At 34.9% G+C, this 20,424-nt stretch overlaps 1 protein-coding gene across 1 annotated transcript in view; it reads right to left on the reverse strand.

Annotated features, from left to right (window-relative positions):
- Nucleotides 1-300: 300 nt before the first annotated feature.
- The window catches only part of LOC141338007 (uncharacterized), a 24,316-nt gene continuing 4,192 nt past the window's right edge, over nucleotides 301-20,424 (reverse strand). Inside the window, exons 4-8 of the mRNA XM_073843579.1 lie at nucleotides 19,072-19,266; nucleotides 18,740-18,860; nucleotides 18,564-18,685; nucleotides 1,061-1,172; nucleotides 301-385 (exon numbers count right to left, since the gene is read on the reverse strand). Coding sequence (XP_073699680.1) covers nucleotides 301-385; nucleotides 1,061-1,172; nucleotides 18,564-18,685; nucleotides 18,740-18,860; nucleotides 19,072-19,266 — 635 coding nt within the window. The remainder of the gene's footprint in view (nucleotides 386-1,060; nucleotides 1,173-18,563; nucleotides 18,686-18,739; nucleotides 18,861-19,071; nucleotides 19,267-20,424) is intronic.

Below are 20,424 nucleotides of genomic sequence, written 5' to 3' on the forward strand. Positions count from 1 at the left end.
CTGATGTACAACAGTCTCTATCAAACATCAGCACTACTTAACTTATTAGATCAGCTCAGTAATACCAACATACCTGAACACGGCCAACACAGTTCACAAATGTCCAGATGTTGAGTCTGGTTGCTGATGGTATTGTTGATCACACAGCTGTAGGTGTTGTTATCCTGATATTCCACCTCCAGAGGTAGAGAGAGACTGATGCTGAGATCAGACACACTGATGCTGGACAATAAACTGTTTCCTTTGTACCAGGAGAGAGTAATCTGATCCACATTCACCACTGAACACAGCAATGAACAATTATGCTGTGACGACGATGATGATGATGACAAAGAAGAAAGATTTTGTGAAGAATCTCTGATAATGTGAGGCATGGGCAGACGAGCTGAAAAACAAAACATGATAGAGCAAAAAAAAAAATTATATATATATATATATATATATATATATATATATATATATATATATATATATATATATAACTCTGTGTAAAGTTATGTATAATTTTACAAATTAGTCACTGACAAATCAAACCGTAAACCCTAAAACGACTGAAACAAATATGATGTGATTCACACAATTTTACAACTCAATTAATAGATTCATTTTAACAGAAGAATTAATGTGTTGTTATTGAATTGAGATCTCAGTTTTATGCTTTTAAATCCTTGTTGACTTCCGTCGTAAGCATCTAGCAGATTTTTTTTCTTAACTAGTCAAAATTATTTTTGTGGCAATCAATCTTATGACACAAATTATGTCCATAATTATTTGAACCCAAAATATTATTTCATTAAAACAGGAATAAGTGAATGCAACAAATTGTTTTAACTCACCATAGACAGAAATGGAATGATTTATTTTTTTTAAACTGAATGTTTTTGATGGTGTCATTCCACTAATCTGTACTTCATAGAGTCCCGCGTGTTTAGTTGTAATGTTTGTAATGGTCAGAGATCCAGTTTGATTGTTTAGCTTCAGTCTGTCTCTGAATCTCCCATCAGGACCATCAAATGTGGAGACGATTCTATAAACTCTGTGGATTTCAGCAATGACAGACTTTCCAGTGCCAAAATTCCACATTATGTTGTCGTCTTCATGTGTTTCAGTAAAATCAGCGTTTAGAGTGACAGAATCTCCCTCCGTCACTGACACCGACTCACCGAACACACCTGATGAACAAACATGTTTACATGTATTAAGATCTCTATTGTTTTAGAAAGCTTGAAATCAGTCTATAGCCTTTAACAGCAGCAAAGACAACAAACAAATTTCAAGTTGACATATTAACAGACTAATGTGTTTTAAAATAAACACGCAGGATTACATGGTAAGTTCATTACAGATAAAGATGTATAAAACTAAGTTTAATTCTGCTGGACACCTTCAGTATCTTCATGTTCTATATTTGACTCATTATTACAGGCTCACTATAAGGAGACCTGAATCCAAAGCAGAATTACAATGATATCTTTAAATTTGCAAAAGCAACAGCAGTAAGAGTTGTATTTCTCCAAAATGAAAATAAATTAAGCTGTAAAAATGCATTTGTAACTTACCAAGCAGACAACATAAAGAGAACAAAACAAGCATGTGAAACATTGTTCTTTTTCACTTGTGCAGCGAAAAAAAAAAAATGTCTTCAGATGTTCAGTGATGTGCTAAAACCTCCCCCGACAGAGTCTGACCACCCTACTAGTTAACATGCATTCTGAATGCATATTATTGTGTGTTTAAAAAAAAGTAATAATAATAATGATAATAATAATAATTTGTATTGTATTATTTATTTATTTTTGACATTTTGGAAATTTAAGTTAAATTTTTATTTACTTATTTATTTATTTATTTATTTGTTTTACTTTGAAGGTTTCTGAAAAGTAGTTTTTGACTGTGTCAGAAATGAAAGTGGACAATTGGATTAGTCATCCTGAATGTAATGATAAATCTTAGAGATTGTAACAAAAATTTCATAATCATTACATTTCTGTAAACGGTAAAGAATATTCATAATTTCTCACTGGCACTCGTCTTACGTGTGACATGAGCAGCTCAACATCTGAGTCAAACGGAAACCTGCTGTGGTCTGATTTTCTCCAAAAAATATGGGTTGAGCTGTTGGGTAGACAAGTAGCTCATGCAAAAGAACATCCATTTGTTTGATGTGTGTATAGTTTGTAGGTGAGGGGCTTCTTCCTGTCCTGCTTTCATGAACCTCACAGTCTGACTTTCCTCCTACACTAAACATATTGACACTAAAATAAAACTAATCCTAAAAACTAGTCCTAAAAAACTATTATGTATAAATTATTCTGTTTGTCAGTGTATCATTAAGTGACTCACAAATAATTTTTCATTAGAAACCTCTTATAAATCTTTGGTTAATGGTTGGTTACAATGCTTTAACATTCACTAGCAAAAAAAAAAAAAAAAAAAGATAAAAAAACACTTATTTTCCAATTTCGACATTGCTTGTAATGATTTTGAAAAGCACATATTGATGGGTGAAATTTTTTTTTTTAAACACAATCATGTAAACCATTGGATCACTAAACACTAAAATGATGTAGTGTTTCAAAGCACTCCAATCCGATCACAAATCGAGAATCATTTGATTCAGGGACTTCGGAGTGGGTTCGCGAATCATCTGATGTAGATCAGATTTAGATGTTGCGACCTCGAAGTTCATTTTAGAGTATGGATTGCAAATCTTTTGATTTATAATTGGTCTTTGGAACACGAATCACGATTTTTTTTTATTTTATTCAGATCGTGACTTTGACGTGCTACTCACAAATCATTTGATTTAGATCGGACTGGTGTGGTTTTGCGAATAATTTGATTCAGAATGATACTTCGGAGCATGGATCGCAAACCGTTTGAATTAGATCAGAGCTTTGAAGCATATATGGCAAATCATTTGATTTAGTTCGGGACTTCAGAGCGCGGATTGCAAATCATTTGATTTACTTCGGGACTTCGGACCACAGATTGCGAATGATTCGATTCAGATCGGTCTTTGGGACGTGAATCACGTATATTTTGATTCAGATCAGAATGGAGCACAGATCGCGAAACATTTGATTTAGATCGGAATGTAGGAACTTGTATCGCGATCAACTGATTTAGTTTAGGACTTCGGAACAAGGATCATTTGATTCAGACCGGAACTTCAAAGCGCAGTTTGTGAATCATTTGATTAAAATCAGGACTTTGAAACATGTACTGTGTATCATTCGATGTTTTGTTTTTTTGTATAACTATTAAAAGAGCTTTGCATAATTTTCATATACTTGTCTGGATTAACTTTTATTGGGGTTAGAGCCAGATGTGTATTTATTCATGTGAAATTTGGCTAGCATGAAACACAAATTCAGGTAAATTCTTTTTGAGTACACTGTTAATTATTTCCCTGTTAAATAACAGGAAATTACTGGCAGCAGGGTTACCATTATTTTCCTGTTATTTTAACAGTTAATTACTGTAAATGTTTTTTTACAGTGCACTCCCCGTAATGTTTTTCAACAGGAATTTACTGTGAATCACAGAATAAAACAGGAAATAACTGGCAGCAGTGTTACCATTATTTTCCTGTTAAATCACCATTTATTTTGTTTCCATTAAATATTAATTATGTTTAGCATAGTAACGTGTACCACTGATTGTTATAGACATATTCTAGCTTGAGATAATACAAGAATTGGAATAATCCATCAGATAACACTTAAGTGAAAGAAAACAAATAGTTCCGTGTTGAAATTAACTTTTTTTATTGTAATACAAACACTGATAGGTAAACACATACAAATGTAGGCACACATGGATCAGACCAATCACGGATATCATCTTCATTGCTGACATCTGTGGTCGCTGAACGGAAAATAACAACGGTGTCTGTTTTAAACTAGCAAAGACACTTGCGTTTGGCTCTTCGCTGCGTCGGTGCAAGATAGGGCCCTAAACCTCAACATTTAATGATCCCTGAACTGCTGCTAAAATTCAGCTAAAAAACTCAAACCAAGGATATACACTGTGACTCCTCCTGGTCACATAAAAATGTTACACATAGGCTCAGATTAATCACAAACAAATCTCATTTTCTCATGTTCATGGCTTAAAAAGTAGCAAATACATTTTTAAACCCAAATACATTGTTCATTATAACAAAATACTGAACCTCAACACTTACAGTTACCTAAACCATTAAAATTCAACAAGTATGAATACATTCAAACCAATACTTAAAGGATAAATATTGCCAAAATGCAACCTGGGCTGTTTTTTTTTTTTTTTTTTTTTACTGTAAACGAGACAAACTTATATCTAAAAGCATAATTACGACAACCGAGCCGTTTTTGAGATTGACCGTGATTTAGTTTTGTGGTCAGTGGCCGGTGAATGGGAGAACTAGAGGCATATTTTTGAGCGTATCAAAATCGATATTTTTACAACACTAAGAAGGCTGGACACACCATGAAACTTTGCTCGAAGTATCGTCTGGGTCTCTACACATGAACTCCAGCATTGAGAACATTGTTCATGTACACACAGTTCACTAAAAAGAACGTTTTTGAACAACTCACTTTCACTGTTTGAGTCTCCATTTTGCCAGTCAAGAGGAATCGATCTCAGAGTGTGAGATTCTTATATGTGAATGTTTCTTATATGAGGCTCTTTTTACAACTAGAAGGTTAATATTGTTTTTCACTTACGACAAAACAACGAATTAGCCGTGCATTTATATGGAAATATGCTTTAGGAGCTATCCATCTTCACACCCCTCAGTATTACGTCGCATTCGGAGATCGATACTTCTTGACTGGCAAGACGGAGACTCAAACGGTGAAAGTGAGTTGTTCAAAAACGTTCTTTTTAGTAAACTCTGTGTACAAAAACAATGTTGTCAATGATGGAGTTCATGTGTAGAGACCCAGGCGATACTTCGAGCAAAGTTTCATGGTGTGTCCAGCCTTCTTAGTGTTGTAAAGATTATTGATTTTGATACGCTCAAAAACATGCCCCTAGTTCTCCCATTCACCGGCCACTGACCAAAAAAACTAAATCACGGTCAATCTAAAAAAACGTCTCGTTTGTCGTAACTATGCTTTTAGATATAAGTTTGTCTCGTTTACAGTAAAAAAAAAAAAAACAGCCCAGGTTGCATTTTGGCAACAGTTATCCTTTAACACTTAATGGAACTCTTCATCAATAAAGAGCAATAAACAATAAAAACACTTTCACTGCTTAGAACACTAACTATTTTCTCAAAGCACACAATGAGGATCCTTTGCAAAGTCTTGGGTCTGTATAAGAGAGAGAGAAAGAGAGAGAGATGAGTTTCATAGTTTCACATGTTTAATCCAAAATTATATCAAATGACTTGACCTAACTAAAGGTGTGATGAGTACAATTCATTGCAAGAACAAAAAAGAATGGCAAAAGAGCATGAAAGAGGAGTTCAGCATAGTAACTTTGAAAGGCAGTTGAGAATGAACATTAGAATGAATTTCCCCAGCCTCCTGAGTCTTTGCTGTTTGAACATGTGTGCAATGTATACATCTTACTCACCATTTTCAAATGAAATCCCACTGAAAGTCCATGAGCTTGCGCAAGAGGCTGGTGTGTGAATTGACGGTTCTTCTTTTCTTCCCCTTTGCAGCCTTTGTTAGTTTTTCTGGGTTTATACCCACAAAGCATCTGAAAAATTACACACTGGTTAAAAATCTAGTAATTCACACAGACTAACAGCACAACAAAGACAACAAATGTATGAACTATCCTCAACATGCACTATCTTCTTGCCTCTGTGACTATTGTAAGCTGCACTAAAACTTTTTAACTTTCTTTTTCGGGATGATTTCAACTCTCTAAATCAAAGTTAATTGCAAAAACCCATCACCAGACCTGTTGAAACCATGCTTGAGACACAGCTATAGGCCAGAAAAAAATGCAGGTGTTAACAGACAATATCTTACCTCTGGATGAATTCAAGCGTGCAGGCTGCCTCCTCCTGGTACTATAGGTTAAAGATGTAAAAACAGGGAAAAAAAAAAAAAAAAAAACGCCAACCCTGTCACAAAGGTGAAAAGAAAAGTTTTAACTGTCAAATTTCTGTTTTAGTTTTCATTTTTAATACAGTTTAGTTTGATACCATTGAATTCACCACATACAACACTAAAGCCAACTGTCTTATCTAAAACCAACTTACCAAGAAGTATCAGACGAGGAGTTGCAGGAGAGAGAAACTCTCAAGGTCAGCTGCAGTGGCATATGCCTAGGACATAGAACAAATTAAACACAATATTAATGACATAAGACTACCACTGAGTGAGATAGATAGATATATAGATAGAATGAGATATAAAAAATAGTCACACCAGCATGTCTGGTAGCCCAAACAGCTATAATCCATCAAAGACGAGCATCTGACATGAATTCATCAAATTTGATACTGTATTTATACAGTCTTAGACCAACTATTAGCATCATAGACAGCTATCAGTAAATAGATTTATGTTAGCCGTTTGATTTTCAGGATGAATCTGCTTTAACCAGACGTGCACATAGCAAGAATGCCACACAAACTTTACAACGGGAATGCTACTTAAACTTTATAGGCCTAACGTTAGCCTAATATTGTATATTTAATCGTATACATAAATGGACATTAAAATAATAGCGTTGTTTCTAAAATTAATGGACAAACTATCGCTAGCTTGAATCACCTTGGCTCATTAGCAGTTATTCATGTCGTGTAAATCCGTGGCGTTTAGTATAACGTTACATCAGCATCACTGATAGACATTAAAATTATGCATGACTTTCAAAAAATTCTTTAATCTCACCGGATTATTGTGATTTTGGTCGATGTAACCACCGCGATCTTCCGACATGGATGGATCTCCGTGTTCGTTGCTTGCAGGTTCAAATGCCGCCTTCTACGCTCCTACCGGTTCCCACTCCAGAATGCAAAAAAATACTGTATGAACATGTTATTTCAGATAGTGGCGCCAAATAAAGTGGAAGTGTATGGTTGCATTAAAAAAAGGGTATTACACCCACGATAACAAAACAAATTTGCGTATGCGCAGAAAACACCGCAAACTTTCTTATTTCTGTCTGTGGAATAGGCTATGCAAGATTATTCTTGATAACATTTGCAGTCAAGAAATCAGGTGTTTAATTTGTCTAATCTTCATTCAGTAAATGCATACAATATTTAGTTTGTTAGTAATGGATTTGCACCGTCGACTATTGATTGAATCAGTCGTTGTTTAGCAACCTAAAAAACGAAATGAAATTGCTAACTTCTCCACTGATAAATTATAACTTTTTTATAATAAGCATAAAATTGCATATCAGCATTTATCTCCATAACGTTACATACCAGACCATCTAACTCTATCCGACATCTTGAGTTTTCGATTTTGCGGTTAAATAACAAAAATGAGGTGTTATTTAACAATGTGGTGTTAAATAACAAAAATGAGGTGTTATTTAACATATATTTACTAAAATTGACAGTAAGGTGCAGTTATTAAAAATAACAGGTTAATCATGTTGAAATTTGGGTGTAAATTAACAGAAACATTTAACAGTGTACTCAATCATTCCAAATAAAATAAATTGAACCAATACAAATTCCGACAAAACTTTTCTCTGTGGGTACATTTCCAAAACTAATGAATGACATCTCCCTTAGAAGAGTGACAAAAACAACTCACTACAATGTTTGACTTATATTATAACTATGTCCATACGTTTTTTTGTTTGTTTGTTTGTTTTTTTGTAATTTGGAGTAACTCATTAATCTTTGATTTGACCTAATCATATTTAAGGAGAGAATCATGACAGCAAACAATGCCTCTTTGCTAACAGAGTTCCTTAATCGCGTGTCTCTATATGATTTCTGAGCTGTTTGAATCATACTGATTCACATTTTATGCCAGATGGTGGAACTAATCTTGGAAAGATAAATTGTTAGTACGCTAGATGGCGCCCTATTATAGTAAACATACTGACTGCAGTATAGAGACTGCTCAAAACAAAAGCCTTTCTTTACTCAGTTTAGTTTAATCTAAATTCTTAATTTAGCTCTCAGATTGCATTTTCCCCCTTAAACATAAACAACAAAATTAATTAAAAAAAATGTCTTAATTATAAATAAATAATTATAAATAATTATTTATTTACAATTTCACGTGTAACCCTAAATCAGTACTGGTTTTAAATATTATACACTACGTGCAAACGTGGTTTTGTCTGCATCCCATGCTACGTAAGCTCCTAGATTACTTTCACTTTATTGCGCCTCTGTTTAAGCAGAAGAACAGATCATTTTACATTTATTTGGGAAAACATGTGAAAATGAATCGTCTTTGCAATTTGTTCACAGTGATCTTGGTTTCACTCGTCCATGGTATGACATCTATTTTCAGGGATTCTATGAGAGAGAACTCAAATGCAGAATAAGAATGAGTGGTGACTATTTAGACATTTAACATAATAGGCCTGGGAAAGACTTGTAGACAGGCAGGCTCCAAGAATGGCCACAGACTCCAGAGTAGGATGACAGTCCGCCACAAAGCAGCAAAGCTGGAGGCAGACTGGAATGTGTGCACCTGATGTGTCATGAATGCAATCCGCCATAAAACTTAAAAGAAGAAGAAGAAGAAGAAGAAGACTGGAATGTGGAGCTTGGACACCCAACTCTCGTGGTATCTCTGGCCCAGCCGGATATATAAGCAAATAGATCACACAAACAATTACAGCACTTTCAGAACCTTAATGTGTTGCTGTTTAGTTCATATCAAATACATTAAATACAAAATTAACAGTGTGGTAAAAAAGAAATATATACTATATATACCCAGGGTCGTCGTAGTTGGGGGAAAAGGGGGACTAAATTACCAGGGCCCCAAGTGTGGGGAGGGCCCCCGAGGATCAACCCCCCCCCCCCCCCCCGGAACGTAGTACAGCGGGGGCCCCTTAGCTGAGTCAGTGCACAGGGCCCAGAACGACACAGCGACGCCCCTGTATATACCTCTTGACTGGCAAGACGGCTGCGAGCGGAGACTCAAACAGTGAAAGGGAGTTGTTCAAAAACGTTCTTTTTAGTAAACTCTGTGTACACGAACAATGTTCTCAATGCTCGAGTTCATGTGTAGAGACCCAGGCGATACTTCGAGCAAAGTTTCATGGTGTGTCGAGCCTTCTTAGTATTGTAAAAATATCGATTTTTGATGCGCTCAAAAATATGCCCCTAGTTCTACCATTCACCGGCCACTGACCACAAAACGAAATCACGGTCAATCTCAAAAACGGCTCGTTTGTTGTAATTATGCTTTTAGATATAAGTTTGTCTCGTTTACAGTAAAAAAAAAAAAACAGCCCAGGTTGCATTTTGGCAACAGTTATCCTTTAAGCTAAGACTCCTACGCAGGATTTTTTAAGCTAAATTAGGATCTTTCTGAGAGGATTCTTAGAAGCTTTGCGAATACAGGCCCAGGTTTCTAGCATGCCAAGTACTTTGATTGGCTGACTCAGGTATGTTTAATTAGGGATGGAGCCAGGGCAAGAGCAAGGAGGCCTGTGACTGGCTGTGGAGCAGATTGACCATCAGTAGCGCCGATCGACAAATTAACACGTTGCTCAGTGCTGGAGACAGGGGTAGCTGCAGCCTGGAGCAATGGGCGTGCCAAAAGGTTTCATATTGGTCTCGCTTTTACTGTATTGGCCAATCAGCGTTAAACTTTTGTTCCACACTCCAGTCCAGCAGGTGGCGGTAAAGCACTTTTCAGTTGGTTTGCAAACCGCCAAACAAACTTTAAGAAGAAGAAGGCCAATCAGCCTAAATCATTTTTTGTCAACTAAATACCAAAAATTGCTGTTCTGTCCCTCTAACTCAATGTATTCCAATTGCCCGCTATGGAATTCCTGGAACTATTTGAGGGCTGCGTGAATCGCGTGACGATCGAGCGTTTTGGACTTCCGTTGTCGCAACTCTCTCTCTGTATGGCTCTGGGCTACATATATATATATATATATAATGAATAAAAGCAATCAAGTATAGTTTTTTATTCTGAAAGTCATCTTAAAATGTCACAGATGTACAATTTATTTATTATGGCAATATTGCCAATATGTGTATATTTTACTCTCTTTTGTGAAAATTTTGGCTGTTAATGCACATCTAAATATGCTGGCCTGAATGTGTCATTTTTTCTTTTTTATAAATATTACTAATTGTTATTTTAAATGTTATATAGATAAAAAATAAATAGAAAGTTTATTGCATTCATTCAAGTTTAAAGTTTTTTTTTTTTTTTTTTTTTTTTACTTGTGTAGGTATTGTTGACTGGAAATCTGTCAGTCCAGAAGTGAGGAAAGAATACAGAGTGGAGTTTGAGTTCACCAGGTGCGCTTGCTGTGGATACATCTACAAAAACACCTTTGGATACAGTGGCAAGAAGGGGGTCTTCACAACCTTCTATTCAGACAAAGAGTTTGCTGGCTTCTGTTCAATGGACTGCTACTACAAAATGAATAAATGTTTTTGTTTACTTGAATTTAAAACAAAACTAAATACTTTTTTGTGAATAAAGCTGTGTCTGTTTGCTAAATGAATTGTCATTTAGCAGAAAGTTACTAAACACTTGACTCATTTTTCAATTCTGTGGTGTTTTATTAACTAGTTTTCTGGATCGAGCAAAACATTGTTTTCAGGGTAATATATTACAATAGGTTTTGTTTGTTAAAATTAATGTATTAACTAACATTAGCTGTGAACAATACATTTGTTACAGCATTTTTTAAGCTTTGTTATTATGTTCATTGTTCACAGCTGTTCATTGTTTTTTTTTTTTGTTTTTTTTCACTTCACAGTGCTTTAATGTTAACAAATACAACTTTTAATTTACTTTAACCAGAGATCAGCTAGTGTGACTGTGTTAAGAGGCTTTTGCATCCTAAATATAGTTGTAATTTACTTTTTATTACTATATTTACTATATATATTAGGTTTTGTAAACATTGTTTTCAGGGTAATATATTACAAAAGGTTTTTGTTTGTTTAAATTAATGTATTAACTAACGTTAACTATGAACAATACATTTGTTACAGGCTTTTTTAAGCTTTGTTAGTATTAGTTAATAAAAATACAGCTGTTCATTGTTGTTTGTTCACTTCACAGTGCTTTAATGTTAACAAATACAACTTTTAATTTACTTTAACCCAAGAACAGCTAGTGCAACTGTTAAGAGGCTTTTGTATCCTAAATATAGTTGTAATTTGTTTTGGATTAATGTACAAATCAAACAGGCTTTAAATTAACCAAATTAGAAATGTCACAATATACAATTGCAAGTACATAAGGCAGACACAACTGTACGGTAGTAGCAACCAAATTTCAGTTACAAAATCAAAATAATACTACAATAAAATAAATAATAAAACTAAATAAATAATAAATAAAATGTGTTTACATGACTTTGCAAAGGGGTTATAAAATATTATAATTCACTAAACTCAGTAAAAAAAATAATAATAGCTAGTTTAATAGCCTCATTACTCGTAAGGGTACACAAAGATGAAGTTAGAATTTTGAGATCATTTATGAAGTGAGGAAAGGGAAATAGCGAAACTATAACCTAAACTAGCCGTGGTGGTGACGTCAGTAACCCGCGCCATGCAGGCAGTTTTCGCAAAACCTTTTGGCACGCCCCTGCTTTTCGGCGAGACCAATGAGAAACCTTTTGCCACACCCTCACCTTTCGGCACGCCCATTGCTCCAGGCTGCAGTTATCCCTACTTGCAGTGCTGTGATGTTGTTTTTAGCTGATGTTATTCAAAACCCACCAGATGGCGCCAAATAAAAATGATGCCAGTAGAAATTAAGATGTAAATAAATATACGTCAAAATTGTCCTACTGACCTGAACGAGCAAGACAAAATCGCTCATTTCAAGACCTATGGTGTGTCAAAAGAATATTTAAAACGTTTAATTGAGTTTGTTTGTATTATTGTTAAACCAGAAATCGATATTCAATTGTATATTTAATTAGAAGCGATATAGGCAGAACACAGTAAAGGGTGAGAAATTTTAATAGGCCTCAATGTTAAATTTCCATGTGCGATTAGCTTTAAAATAAAATATAAAAACTAAAACACTTACGAGTTTCTAGATGCTATGAAAACCACAAACAATAACATAATAAAAACAGAGCAACATTTCAGACATAACAATATCAATTTTTGACAAAAAAATAAAAAAATAAAAAAAATGCATTTTTAATATAACACAAGAGCTTTTACAAAACAGAGAGATGAAAAACATTCTTGCAGATATTAATGTGAACTAAGACGTGTGAATCAGGGGCCTGGATGAATTCTAATATTCATTATGATCTTCGCTGATTTTTTAATTCGACATTTCCATACTCAGGCTCCTTGAATTTCTGCAAGGCAACACAAACTCAATCAGAAACCTGATGATACATTTAAAATAGAAGGCATATATTAAATTATATATAAAGTAGGCTATATATGTTAAATAAATTTATAAAAAATTATATAATTTGCTTCAAATTCACTCAGAATGAATATTAACTTGAGTACTGCCTTTATAAAACCTTATTAAAGTTTCTGCAAAACAATTTATTTGACTGATAATGGTTTTAAGATTTTAACATTTTAGTCGTATTTTTTATCATTTTATCATATTAGCTGCATTGTTAAATGATTTAAAGTTTACTGAAGTTTACTTGATGTATATTTTAATCTGTAGGACAACCTATATATTTTCTAGTAATAACCGTAACAATAAATACGTGTAAACACCACAAAAATAAGAGAGGCTGCTAACTGCACAGTCAATAGGTGGAGTTAGAAGGGGAGCTGGACAAGGTTATAAGCTCCGCCCATTTCGCCCAGAGAAGGGGTGCTGTATCATAACGTCATATAGCTCTGCAGTGAGCGCTATTTGCAAAATAATAGTCGCAAAAAGTTGCAGACTATAACTGCAAGGTTGAACGTTACTGTAAACGAGCGTGTATCCATATACACGTTTATTTTGAGTTTTTTTCCGTTTCACTGCGTCACTTTCCCATAGTTTTTCTATGCTGTTTTTTTTTTTTTTTTTTCATTATTGCTCCTAAATTGCTTCGTCGCCAAGCGGGCGTGTGCAGTGTTGCCATGTGCACTTGTTACAAGCATCTTTGGGAGTCTTACTTTCTTCCAATATTAAGCTGCAGTGTCTGAACGATCATTTACATATAAAGTAACACCATATTGGTTTCGGTTGTAAATAAGTAGCAGGACGAGCGTCTTTCTCAGCAAATCTCACAGACCACGGCTAACACGGAAGTCTACTGTTTTAACCCGCGATGGAGATAAATTTAACTTTATTCCGGGAAAAACACAAAAGGAGGTGGAAAACAGAAAGTAACGGGGGAGAAGAGTAATGACGTACTGTGAGTTCTGCAAATTAAGACTATTTTTATTTTCGGATGAACTATAATTGAGTATAATAATAATCATTGATCAATATCCTACTAATAGTATTTTATTGATTTTAAGAAAGAATACGACACTTTTTCAGCGTGATAATAAATCTAGCATTATGCAAATTAATTTGAGGAAATACTATCTGTTACAGGTGCAAACAGCATATCCTACGCATGCTTTTTCGAACCGATCCCTACAAGGCTGAGCACCAACATATATTTACTGATTGCCATATTAAACACAAAACTTCAATCATCATGCTTTAATCAAACTGACTGCAACATCATCTTGCAACACAGTGATGAATGAGCTTACCGGGTTTCGTGGTTTCGGTTTATGCAGTGTTGAATCATTCCCAGCAAACACAGTACGTTGTGAGGACGTCGCCAGTTGGTCGTCATTTGGTCAGCGCGACATTACTTTATGACAACGTCGTGAGGACGTTGTGGTAAGGTTCCATATTTTTGAATTTTGGCTAACGTCCCAGAAACGTCGTAGGCACGTCCTTAAAAGACGTCGCTGGTTGGTCGCGTGGGAAACGTTATTGGGACGTGGTCAGCAGGTCTCCAACTAACTTTTCATATTATTGCACTACATGTATTAAGCTTATTTTTAAAGGTGTAAACCGTTTTAATAGCCTATAATATGGGGAATATACTGAATTCGTCAAGCATTTTGCATGATGGAATTAATTATTATATAAGTATAACCCGTCATTTAAAATATAGAAATGTTTGTCATCAAATTAATGGCAAAACAAAAACCAAATAGTTTGCTTAGCAAATGGTGATAATTTATGGTTGTGAACGGTTTATTGAAAGGGGGAACGGGACAAATGTTAAGGTTAAAACCAGCGCACGTCACTTTCTGAGTGCTGCGTAAGTGCCCCGTGCGCGTGCCCGTCATTAACGGTCAACTTCCAGAAGACGGACGAGAAGGAAAAGGTAAGCGCTTAAAATCTACTCTTTTTCATAATTTTTTGCTGATATAACGTTAGATGACACGTGTTTTTGGAGGTTTTCTATATTAATTTAATAAATAAATGCCCTGTTTGGTTAATGTTAACGTATAGCTTAGTTCTGGATGCGGTCTGTGGTAACGTTAAGTTAACTTTTAAAATCCTAAATTAAAATGTTATACCTTATTTTTAGTCTAGTTTGAAATTTACCCACGATACACTATACAGTATTCATTTTTTTATTATTATTTTTACTTCTACCATTACCATAGTAACGTTGACTGCTTGTCGCTCGCATCTGACTATGCTCATACTAGCCTAGCCATATTGTAAACTTAAATATAAACAACTGATGTTATATAAACTTTTAATTAGACCGAGGCTGCCGAAATCCCATTCAGTGTATGTGGGATTAATAATGTCCTGCTTTCCTGTCGATTAACAGGCCTGTAAATAGTGTAATTTGCTCGTTACATGTTATTGGTTTTACATACAACATTTGTACATACATAACTTGTATAATTTTTATGCTAGTGACTTTTCATTGACAAACAGATCTGATAGTTTAGTTTTAACAAATATGTATCCAAAAAATAGTTTACTATATCAAGCAGTGAACCAGTTGAGTCATTCAGTGAGTTGCTTATTAGAAATGACACACAGCACTATACATTTTGCACATCTCTCTTTACTGACAGATTTGTTCATGAAGCCCTTTCCTAAGGAGCTGATGATCTGAAGAAGGTGGGTTTAACAAGAGAGACATACAAAATGTGCAGTGCTGTGGGTCACCTGGACCACAATTGTAAACCACTGCCTTCATGAGCACCTCCTGTGCTCCTGATCATTTTTAAACATGTTTAAAAAATATTTGAGTTGGCCTGAATTTGACCAATGTAAGACTCCCCTATTTCTAAATCATACACAACCACATCACTTTGCTGTGTTTCCCACAGGATTTGTTTGAGACTTTGGGGGCTGGACCTTCGTCTGTCTGGGGCATGGCCTAGTATACAAAAGTATGTACTGTACAGTTTAAACTTAATTTTTTCTATCTGGTGCACTTTGTATTAAGAGCTCCGACCCATGCTTAGTGTGGAAATTTAACAAAGAAAAAAGTCAATGCAAATGACGTATCCCTCTTTTTGGTTATTGTGGACTCTTAAGAGTTTCATGAATAAGTTTTAAGCTAAATCTCCTTGCCAGGTCACCTAATAGTAAGATCAAATTCTCTGTGAACATGGCCACAGATTGTGCCTTTCCTTTAGAAGCTGGAGAATAACTTAAGATTTCAAAAGGAAGATTTGCAGTTTTATACAAACGTATTCAAACTGTCTATAAAATTAATTGGTTAATTAGTTTTATTTATATTTTATGTGGATTCAAGGGAAAGGTGAAAAATGAGAAGGCCTAGGAATGACTGAGGAAGGCAGCTGTGAGGAAAATGAAGTAATCATCAGAATGTAAGTTCTTTGCAATCTGTGCATTGTTTATTACAAGATGTGTTTTCATTTAAATTCAAAGCTGAATTTTCAGCATCAATACTCCAGTTGTAGGTGTTCAAAATCATTCTAATATGCTGTGTTGCCAAATTTAGTTGTGTACTCTAGGTTGGAGTCACTTTTTTTTCTTTATGAAGACCTTAATAGCAAGGATGCATTAAACTGATCTGAAGTGGTAGTAAAAACATTTATAATGTTACAAAAGATTTAAAAAAAGGTTTTAAACTTTAACTATGTATTCATAAAATTATCCTAAAAAAATCACAGTTTACACAGAAATATTAAGTAGCACAACTGTTTTCAACATTGATAATAATCAAAAATGTTTTTTGCGCATCAAATCATATGAGAATGATCATGTGAAACTGAAGACTGGAGTAAAGGCTGAAGAATTTACCTTTGCCTCACAGGAAAGAAATACATTTTAAAGTCTATTTGAAAAACAACAGAAAACGTATTTTAAATTAAAATATTTCACACTATTATTGTATTGTAAGTTAAATATAAATATAGCTTTGGTGTGTCGAAAAACATTAAAAAAACTGATAGACTGCAGATTTTGACTGGTTGTGTGTACATACAGTAGCAACATTAACAAGGTGATTCTCCCTTTCAGCTGCCAGAGAAGGATATTGACAGTACAGCCTCAGGATAGCGAAGAGGAAGAAAAACACCTTTGACATCATTTTTGCATACATTTGCCATGTGTTATAATAAAAAACAATATACCTGACTACAATAATATGGTCAATTTTATTAAAAGTTTCAAGTTTGCAAAGAATCTGGAGTACTATGTGGCACTGCATTAGAGGTACTCTTTGCTGAAAAAGACCAAGTGCTTAGCAGGAACCTTATTCTTTAGCAAAACTCCTCATCAACTCTCCAAGAGTAGATCAAGAGTGAAGTGTCACCCTCCTATCCTTTCCTCAGATGAGAGTACCTTCTGCTGCTGTGGTAAGAAAGACATTCTTCTTTTTCTCTCACGACTGTCAAGAGCCTAAATTCTCAGCAAAGAGTCTTCTCCACAGCTGGGGACAGATCTCAGATTTTTCTGAAAAGTCAACAGGCTCATTTACTGTATGTTTTTTGGGTGGGCCTAATACAGGGGAGATGTAATCTCTACATTGTTATATTAACATGTTCTTACCGTTTATTAATGTTGCTATTTTCTTTATTTCTGTTATCTTCTGAGTAGAATTACGGTCCTTTGGTAATTGTTTAGGTTTTGCTTCTGAGAGTGAAGCAGTATTACAGCACTTCACCACCAGATATTTGTAGCAGGTGTTTCATACACAGGACACTCAGAAAACAAATTAACTTAAAGTAATACAGAAATCACTACTGAATTGTTTCTATCTTTGTATCAGTATTTTTGTACCAAACTAGGGGAGTTCTGTTAATAAGAGTAGGCTACTGATAACTATTACTATACTATACCCATCATTAATTAAATATTTAATATTTTTCAGTAAAAGTAAAACATTTTAATCAGTGGTTGTATTATTCTTTGATTACTATGTACTTTATGTGATGTGTTCAATTATCTGTGCTAATGACTTGGCTACACTTTACATGGTTAAATAATAGGTGTCATGTTTAAAATGCAATGGCTTAGTATATGTAGAAAATAACACTGAATAAATGGTGATTTAATAAATGAATGCACTGTGTTTTTGCTGATTTTCTGTTGGAATTTAATGATTTTGCATTGGTTTGCATGTATGCAGTGAATATATTTACAAAAACTACAACAATTTGAAAACATGAGGATTTAGTGTTTGTTTTTTACAGCAGAAAATGTTTGAGTTTGTCATTATAAACTGATTTCAAGGTGGTAGGAACACATCCTCGGACAGGACTAAAGGTGAGAAGCAAATATTAAAAATACTGGGAAGGTGCTAGTTTGGTCGTTAGGACGTACTTGCCACGTCCTAGCAACATAACGCAATAACGTCGCTACGACGAATATGGGAATCACAAAGTTACGTCGTTGGTACGTTATTTGGAACGTCGCCGCGACCAATATGGTCCTTTATAGTAACGTGCTCACGACGTGCCAGTTTGGTCGTGGAGACGTACTCATCACGTTCCAGCAACGTACCAAATAACGTCGCTACGACGAATATGGGAATCACAAAGTTACGTCGCTGGCACGTTATTTGGTACGTCGCTGCGACGAATATGGTCCGGTCCAGTAACGTCGTCACGACGTAATTGTGTTAGCTGGGTTTTTGTATATCTCGTTGATCACGACTGCATGAAGAGTAATCACAAACAACAAAGCTTTCAATCGTGTATTAAAATGTACGCCTTAAAAGATATACATATTTCAACATAGGTATTAATTGCTTCCTTTTCTGACCTATTTTTTTATGCTTCCAGCAGAAGCAGTACATCAGGACTGCAGCGACAATCAACAGAGATCCAGCAGCAGTAGAAATTAGCACAATGTGCAATGAAGGTAGGCCCTGATCTGTAATGGACAATTCTGTAATCAACAAAATTAGTTGTTAACGTGAGTGAATCTGTTTATCTGGAATACAACAAAAACTTTGAAACATAAACACAGTATAACCAATCAAAATTAATATCATCATACCTGAACATGTGTGACAGAATTCACTGATGTCCAGATGTTGAGTCCGGTTAGTGAATGAATTGTTGAGCACACAGCTGTAGGTGTTTTCATCCTGATATCCCACTTCCAGAGGTAGAGAGAGACTGATGCTGAGATCAGACACACTGATGCTGGACAATAAACTGTTTCCTTTGTACCATGAGAGAGTCATATGGCTCACATTCACCACTGAACACACCATTGAACAATTCTGCTGTGTTGATGATGATGATAAACATTGTGAAGAGTTACTGCTGATGGCAGGAGCAGGCAGACGGGCTGAAAAGATGATAGAATAAAGATAAATCTGGGTAAATCTAGTCAACAGTCTTATTTTTGGAGGGTGGTTGTTCCTGTAATTTAAAACTACAACATGATAAAAGGACACCAGTAATTAGGAATGTTCTGCTTTCAGTGAAAATTACCACTTAAATAAACTAAATAGACACATTTGTGGCACTAAGGGTCATCACAAATGATCTCTTCTTACCATAGACAGAAACATTGAAGATTTCTTTTGACAGTTCCACTCCAGTAATCTCTAGTTTATAAAGTCCAGCATGTTCAGTTGTGATGTTTATGATGGTCAGAAATCCAGTGTGATTGTCCAGCCTCAGTCTGTCTCTGAATCTCCCATCAGGAACATTAAATGTGGAGAAGATTTGCTGTTGTTTTTTAATTTTAGCTATTAGAGAATTAGATCCAAATTTCCACAGTATGTCATGAGCTTCATGTGCTTTGTTAATATCAGTGTGTAGAGTGACAGAATCCCCCTCCATCACTGACACTGACTCACCAAAAACAACTGATAAGCAAACAGATTTTACACAGATTAAGGCCTCTGGTGGTCTACAAAGCTGTAGTTTGTAACTAATTGTGATTTGAAAACATTTAGAACAGCAGAACATCTACAGCACAATGTATGAAGCTTCAAATTCAATTATAACATGAAAAAAATTGATCTTGATATTGTTAACACCTCTGTCTTGTATATATAGGACATTTAGATTAGACGTATTTTAAGTATTTTTAAAATTATTTTTCGCTGTGCATTAGTAAACCTTGAAATTGAAGTTACGTTCACTATAGCAATTTCCATTATTTCCCATTAATTAACACCTGTGAAGAACATTACAGATATTTAGCCAAAAAACACATATAATTATAACTTACCAATCAGATGCCACCAGCACAAACAGAACAAAACAAAAATATGAAACATTTTCTTCAGTTGTTAAGTTGTACAAGTCTGATCTGAAACACTTGAGCTGCTGATCTGCTGTGTGAATCCTCCCACAACAGCGTTTGACCCTCCTATAGTGAGTGAAATGATGCAAATGCTCTTTCTGACATGTGGTTACATATTATCTGGCTTTTTTAAGACTTAATCATAGTAAACATTCTTCACTCCAACATTTAACATATCTTGAAGAATGTTGCTAGCCCAACAGTTTCTGGTAGCCATTGACTTCCATAGTATTTTCTTCATACTGTGGGAGTCAAAGACTACCATGGGTTACCAACATTCCTCACAATATATTTTCTTGTCTTTCTTGTTTGGAACTACATGAGGGTGAGAAAATAATGCCAAATGTAAAAATTGTTGGTGAACTATGCCTTTAATACCCTCTGCTATCTCACATTGTGTCACTACCAGCTCAAAATCCGAGTCAAACTGAAACCTGCTGTGGTTGGTCTTCTTTAGAAATGTGTGTGCACACTTTGAAATGTTGGATGGACAAACAGCTAGTATGTCCGAGTGATCATTTTGTATATATAAACTATATATATAGTTTGTATGAGAAGGGTTTATTCCTGTTATTCTTTTTATAAATCTCACAGT

Source organism: Garra rufa, chromosome 7 (assembly GCF_049309525.1).
Source record: "Garra rufa chromosome 7, GarRuf1.0, whole genome shotgun sequence".
NCBI classification, from domain to species: Eukaryota; Metazoa; Chordata; class Actinopteri; order Cypriniformes; family Cyprinidae; genus Garra; species Garra rufa.